Genomic DNA, 7,326 nt, shown 5'->3' with positions numbered 1-7,326 from the left:
CCTTGAAGTTTTTGAAAACTTTGCATGCAATGTCTATAGATTAGAAATCATGCCCTGTTTGAATTTAACAGTGGGTGCGAAACTGGGTTTTGAGAACTACACACATCGAGGGAGAAGATCTCTACTTCACCAGATGGTGTGCCACCAAGAATCTCACCCACGGTATTTCTGAGGGAACGGAGTGAGGAAGGTGGTTAGTCCACTAGAATCTGGTAGTTTACTACTCTTTTTGTTCATGCTAGATGTTTGTCCTGATGGATGTGACTAGATTGGCTTTGCATGATTAATTTTATCTTTTTATTTTAGGTTATGTGACAAACAGTTCATGCAACGTCCATTCAAAAGTGGGCTCGGGTTTAGCCTTAACGTTAAATGTAAAGACGAGACTGAAATGTAAATCACACAATCATCCAAGCATGCGTAGTAACACACAAGTATCCTCTTACACGTTGTAGCAAGGAGGTTTAGAAATTACCGCCTAAGGTGTGCGTACACGAAACTTGGGGTGAAGGCGACGTGGTGGGGTTAACGAAGTGTTTGGTGTCTTGCGTGTCAACCCACCATTCGAGCTTTTCTTTACGGTTACAATTTTTGTTTTACCCCCAAATAAGCTAGGGTTAGGCAGACCCCCACCTATATTAGATCAATTTTTCTTTACATAGATTTTTCCACTTGCATCCTCAATTATAATATTATGTAAAACAAAATCTAAAGGATTAGCAAAGTGTACAATATTCAGCTCATAATTATGGACTAGTCCAGCAAGGTAATCAGCTACCCTATTCACCTCCCTAAAGACATGTGAAAAGGTTATGTACCCAAAATTAACCTTTTTCCTTTCAATTGCAGCCACCACATCTCTACAATACCAAGGAGGTTTCTCTATCTTGTTGATTGCATTAATAGCTCTCATGGAATCTGATTCCACTTCAACCTTCGTAAAGCCCTCGAGCACACATCTCTCTAAGTAAGCATCTATCGCCTTTAGTTCTTGAAATATCACTGATCTATATCCTCTAAACCCCGTAAAAGCTGCAACAACTAAACCGTCTTTATCTCTCATCACTCCCCCATGGCTTGGCCCATTTTTATTCAAGGCCCCATCAACATTCACTTTGATTCTATTGCCCCTAGGAGGGTCCAAGGAGAAATTAGATTCCACTTGCTGCTTAAACTGAGTGGTTATGTTAAGCCTGAGGAAAATGTTTCTAACCATATCTGTGTCTCTAACACTCATTCTTAGTACTTGGAGATAGTTCCTTAAGTCACAAACTAACTTGTGAAACACAGCCTCCACTGGCTTAGTAGTTGGCAAAACTTCCTGTCATTCCTCTCCTTCCATATGTAGTTGATCGAAGCACAAAAGAATACTTTATATATCTCACCCACTTCTGGTACTTTACACAGTCTCAACAAAGATTCCCATTCCCTATTTGCATTTCTATTATATGTATAGATGCCTAGCAGTCCTTTTACTCTTGAGAAGAAATCTTTAGAGTATTGGCACTCGAAGAATAGGTGAGCAGAGAATTCCCTACTGGAGGAACAAAGATAGCATGCCGACTGTGTGAGAATTTTCTTGCGGACTAGCCTGGCTTGTGTTGGCATACTGTTCGAAAATAGCTGCCAAGTGGTGAAGGAATGTCGTGGCATCACCCATAGTCCCCACACCATTTTGCACCATCTTTTCTTCTCTCACTCAGGAGACAAAGCTGCGTAAGCACTACTGGCGGTAAAATTTCCACTCTGATGAGGTGTCCAGACTACGAAGTCAGCGTTAAGGTGCTGATTTATCTCCACTGCCATTATATTTCCTTTCAGTGCAGGAGATTGTATCCCTTGTACTTCATCATTCCAGCTTCCATCAGTCATGAGAACACTCACTTTAGAGTTCAGGGGAAAATTCCACGCAGCCATAGCTTCAATGTGTTGGATAAACAGAGATCGAGAACACCATATGTCATGCCATAGGAGAGTGTTTTCCCTATTTGCTATCGAATACTTGATAAACTTCTTTGCCACCACTCTAGTGTTCAACACATTCCACCAAGTCCACGAACAGTCTTTTGGTATACTCATGGACCAGAAAATTTTGTCCTTAATATGCTGCTTCCATGTCCAATCAACCCAAATGGTATCCTCTCTTGTCACCAGTTTGAAAATTAATCCACAATATGCTCCTATATTCCACCTTTGTAGATTCATAACTCCCAAGCCACCCTCATCTTTGGGGAGACATATTATACTCCAACTTGCTTGGGATGGCCTTTCTTCATGGTTGTACCAGTCCATAGGAATTCTGCATATATCTTTTCCACTTGTTCAAGAATAGTTACTAGGAGAATAAAGGTTCTCGACCAATAAGTGTGGAAAGAAATAAGAACTGAGTTGATCAACTGCAATCTACCTGCATGAGAGAGTAACTTTGATTTCTAGTTTGTAATCTTCTTCGTGATCTTCTCGACAAGAGGTTGGCACTCCCTTGTTCCCAATCTGGCTGAAATGAGTGGTAGGCCTAAGTATCTCATCGGAGGTTTCACAGGTTCCACCCCCAAGATATTCGCCAAAGCTAGAGCTTCTTGATAATTCACAAGGAAGTTTTGTGCTTGTTGATATTCAACCTCATCGCTTCTCCAAAAACTTTTAAGCACTCTTTAACACCATTCACCGAGGCACTATCTCCCTTACAAAATAAGAGTACATCATCTGATAAGTGCCCAAAACTGTAGTTTTTAACCCCTTAATAATATAGCTATTAGACCAATTATGTGATTAATAATATAGGTTTATAACTAATTATGTACTTTTGAGTATTTCAAGCTTCGGAGTTGAATAAATGTAAATTTGTTACTAATTAGGCGCTAAAAGGAGCTAAAGTGATTGCTATGAAAGTTCTATAAAGAAAGCCCAAGTTTCATGGAGAAAAAGCCCTTAAAAAGCCTAAGTCAAGTTGTTAAGTGAAAGTTAAACCGGATTATGAAGCTGAAGAAAAGTCAATAGAACTTTAAAAGGCCATATCTTTGGGCTCAGACCTCAGTTTTGGGCCCATTTTATATCAAAATGACCGGCTCAGAAAGCTCTTTCCAATGGTCCAAACCTTGACTCGATCAAAGTAGTATGAGTTGGTGAAAACTCGCACTACACTAACACGACTAGAATATGAAGTCTTGGATTCAACGAATTGGGTTTTGGGCTCGATTTTTCAGCCCAAAATATGGCTCCTCAGCCCATGCACGAATTTGGAGATCTAACTTTTCTATATCAAGAGAAAAAAGCTTAGCTCTTAAGCTATCTAGATCTAAACCTAGTTCTAATTCATAAAATTTAGTTTTTGTAATATAGAATTAGTTTTAATTTATTAAATTAGTTTATAAAGATTAATTTAGTTAGTTGTCAATTTTATTAGTTGTTAGAACAAGTTTTGAATTTTAGAATAAAATACTTAGTTTATATTTCAATCTTTAATTTTGAATTCAATCTTGCATTCATAGATTTAGATGTTTTAAATTGATAATTAGTATTCATAATCTTAGTTCTAAATTAGTTTAAATTTCAATTGTAATCCATTTTTGAATCTTAGATTATTGTTAATTTTGATTAAGAAAGTTTAATTAGTTATTCAATAATGACTTGTTTTTATTGTTCTTGGTTTAGAAATGATAGTATGATGATTCAAGGCTAAAACCTCCATTAGAGGGGTTTGAAAATTCCTTAATGAAGCTTGATTGTTGTTAGTGTAGAATAGTTTGTAATATTCCATTCCATTCTAGAAAATAATTAGTTCACCATGAGAATGGGTTTGATTCTTTGACATGCTAGTTGTTAGTTGGTAGAGATTACCATGAATAATTAAGGATTAGGAAGCCCCAATTGCTTTGCGAAAGCATTGCAATTCGGATTACGACAATTCCTCGCTAGTTGATTAAGTCGAATTAAGGTGGAATCAAATCCCCCTAATTCCTTATCATATTATCAATTTAGTATTTCCGAATTTTAATTATCGTATCTTGTTAGTATAATTTCCATCGTAGTATAATTTCCACATCGTACTCTCATTAACTTTGGATAGACCGATAACCTTAGAAACATTGAACTCTAAAGAACTAGGAGTGGAACGAATCTTCTACTTCAACTCTATTACGATAACATCGAGAGTAGAAAACTTTGATAAAACCTTAGCGTAAATTAGCTTTAGTTTTACTTGCATTTGAGTCTCGTACTTATGCGTGGGTAAAACTATCGTTTTACTATTATCAAATGGCGCTGCTGCGGGGGATATCTAATTGAGTTTTTACGGGTTATCAAATAACGCCGCTGCCATCTTAGTTTAGTTTAGAATTGTTTTCTTAATATTGTTAGTCTTCCCAAAGTCTCATTAAACCCACCCACCCTTGTTTGACTATAACAGTGATTGGCTGGTTCTGAAACTAAAAAAAAATTTCAAAGAACAAGCCCGAAGCCCAAGACCTATATAAGGCTAACTTCGAAGCCCTAGCTGGCGCTGAACTCGAAGTTAGACTTGAGCGCAACCCGCACCCTACCAAGGCAAAGTTCGAGCACCCCCCGGGCTGAAGTGCCTGGAACTCGAAGTTCGACTCGAAGCGACCACATTCTACCTACCTAGGCAAATCAGTAGAATTCCCCTCTTCTGAAAAAGCCGATTTTCACTGGTTAGTACAAACTTCCATTACTTAAAGTTATTCAGTGTTTCTAACTTGTTACACACTGAACTCGCATATATAAGACGTTATTCATAAGCGAAGCAAGAAAGCATTTAGATACTTCTTTCTTCTACTCCTCGCATCTCTTGTTAGAGGTTTATACTAACATATCAAGATTGTTTTGAGTGTTGTTGTGTTTAGTTAAGATTGGTTTTAGGCTTGCATGAGATTAAGGTCAGGTCAAAGAAAAACATCTAACGTAATCAATCGTCAACGTCAACACACACGCCTATCTAGTATACCACACACCTATCTAGAAATTTATAATTAGAGTTTCGTTTGCATATTAATTGTCCTAGAATATATATATATATATTAACAATTATGGCATATAAATATGTAGACGAGCAATTATGTGATTATTATGAAAACCCTTCACCATGTTCATGCTGTGGTAGTCCTGACTATTGGGCTTCTCATTGCCTATCATACCAAGAGTTTGACCCTACTATAGGATATAATAATAATTATGAGCCTCAATTTTCAGATTTTTATAATAACACATACAATCAAGAGTTTTCTAGTCATCCAAACTATTGATGGAGTTCCACCAATAACAATTAACCAGCCATTCAACCTCAACCTAACCCATCACAGTACGAAGTCAACCAGAGTCACTCAAACGCCAAACCCTAAGAAGGACTCATATCATATCCAAATGTCAATAACTATGACTATCACACACCATACCAGCCAGACCCTTCCACCATGCCAGAAATCACCCACCCATATAGTTCACCACCTTTCCCAGACCAAATTTCTCAAACTATGCTTCAGAACATATCCCAGATGATTTCCATGATCCCCTCACCTAATAAAGAACTTTCAACCTTGCCAGAGATCGACCCACAAGTAGAACAACCTATTCCCATAACCACACCATTCGACCTAGTTAAGACCTACCCTAAATTTCATGAACCATTGCCTAACTATGATCCTCCCATTAACCATTATGTTTACTCTACACCCCACTTGGATGATGAAATTCTTCCAGACGACTCTTTAGGACTAGTTTTGGATGACCACTCAAATTTGAGCGATGCCTCCGAGGAACCTCCCACTAATCCATCTGACGATGAATATAATGATGACATTTTAGAAAATATTTATAAAGGTGTGACGAAGGAAGAATTTGATAACTATTGACATTCTCTTAATATGGACCCTCCTATTGAGCATGTTCAGGCCTTTATGTTTGCTAACCACACTCGGCTGGATGATTCCTCGACACATTCGAATGATGCCATTGAAGATACTTATAGTGTTTTAGAGGAAGAGGGTGATGACATAGAGATTAACAATTATAATCTAAGGCATGAACAAGTTAATGTGCAAGAAAAAGAGGAAGTAACTTTTTTAGCGCAATGTGAATCAAAATTTAGTTTGGTAGTTGAGGAAATAACAATGGAAGAAATAGATGAATTTCTTAAAGATACAGCCACGAACCACAACTTTATAGATTTAGCTAAGCTAGATGAAGATTTCTATGATTTCTTAAGAGCGTGTGAGGATCCACCAATTGATGAACCACTAACCAACCACCATCCACCTGAGTTACCACCTCCTATAATCCAACCATCTACCACAACGAAGCCATCCATTCACCCACCATTTCAAAGGAACCTCGATTTTGCCCTTGAGCCGATTGCCTCAGAGACCTTCTATAAGTTTTTCAACCCTCACGATGAAGAGTGTTTACCTAGCACACAATCCTATGAGTACACCATTCTTGTAGTTGAGAGCCAAGCTTTGACCGAGTGTAGTGAGAAACCTAGTTTGTCTTATTTTTCCACATCTGAGCCTTATAAAAGACATCAGGATCCATACCTCATTCCTTTCTAACCTAAAGTATCGCTGATTCATCTTTTGGGTCATTCTAACGCTTTAACACAACTACAACATGATGGTTTGCATATGTTCTTTGATGGGTTGCATAAGTTTTTTTTTATTCTTCTACATGATTGCTTCCAATTATACCACTTCATTCTGTTTGGGGGTGCAATTAGTATCATGTTTTTATGGCTAGACCCCCAACTCTTTCAACTATTAGTTTATTGTTGACTACGCATCATCCATTTTATGCCACCCCAGTTTCTTGCATGTTTGGGGGTGTGCACAATTTAGGGGAATCTGACGTAAAATGACCCCACATTAAGTCTACGAGAATCTGACTTTGAAAGACCCACATTTTAAAACAAATTTTCAAAAACCTATTTTCAAAAATTTGTTTGGGGGTAGGGTGTTTGGTTTTTCCATTTTTGATCACTCAAATTCCTATTCTTATCCCTTCCTCTTTTTTTCGTAGCTAGATTTCTTATTGTTTGTTGTGATGATGTCATTTTTATTGTTTTTAGTAGTTTGGATGTTAAGTTGTTAAATTTAGTAGTTAAATTTGAATTCGATAGTTAATTGTTATTTGAATTTCTATTTTAATTTAATTTGGTTCTTGTCTAAGCATGCGATTATTTTTGCGTTAATCCCACCTTCCCGAATTGTTTGGGGGTGGTATTGTTTCTTTTATCATTGTTTTTATATGATCCACAATTTTAGCAGTAATTTTGTGATGATTGTTGGGAATGTTATCGATATTGGCATGACTATGATT

The 7,326-nt window shown here is 37.3% G+C and overlaps 1 protein-coding gene across 1 annotated transcript; it reads right to left on the bottom strand.

The window, feature by feature from the left end:
- Positions 1-643: 643 nt before the first annotated feature.
- Positions 644-1,237, bottom strand: LOC147515863 (uncharacterized). The gene has a single exon (XM_086593078.1). The coding sequence runs from the start codon at positions 1,235-1,237 to the stop codon at positions 644-646; it is 594 nt and encodes a 197-aa protein (XP_086449204.1).
- Positions 1,238-7,326: the final 6,089 nt, after the last annotated feature.

The sequence above is a fragment of the Coptis chinensis genome, chromosome 2 (assembly GCF_015680905.1).
Source record: "Coptis chinensis isolate HL-2020 chromosome 2, ASM1568090v1, whole genome shotgun sequence".
Taxonomy (NCBI): domain Eukaryota; kingdom Viridiplantae; phylum Streptophyta; class Magnoliopsida; order Ranunculales; family Ranunculaceae; genus Coptis; species Coptis chinensis.
Note: the sequence above shows the minus strand (reverse complement) of the source record. Positions and strands in the feature narration are given on the sequence as shown.

Bases quoted from the DNA above. Each gene is read 5' to 3' on its own strand.
- LOC147515863 (XM_086593078.1), bottom strand. From the start codon at position 1,237: ATGAGTGTTAGAGACACAGATATGGTTAGAAACATTTTCCTCAGGCTT.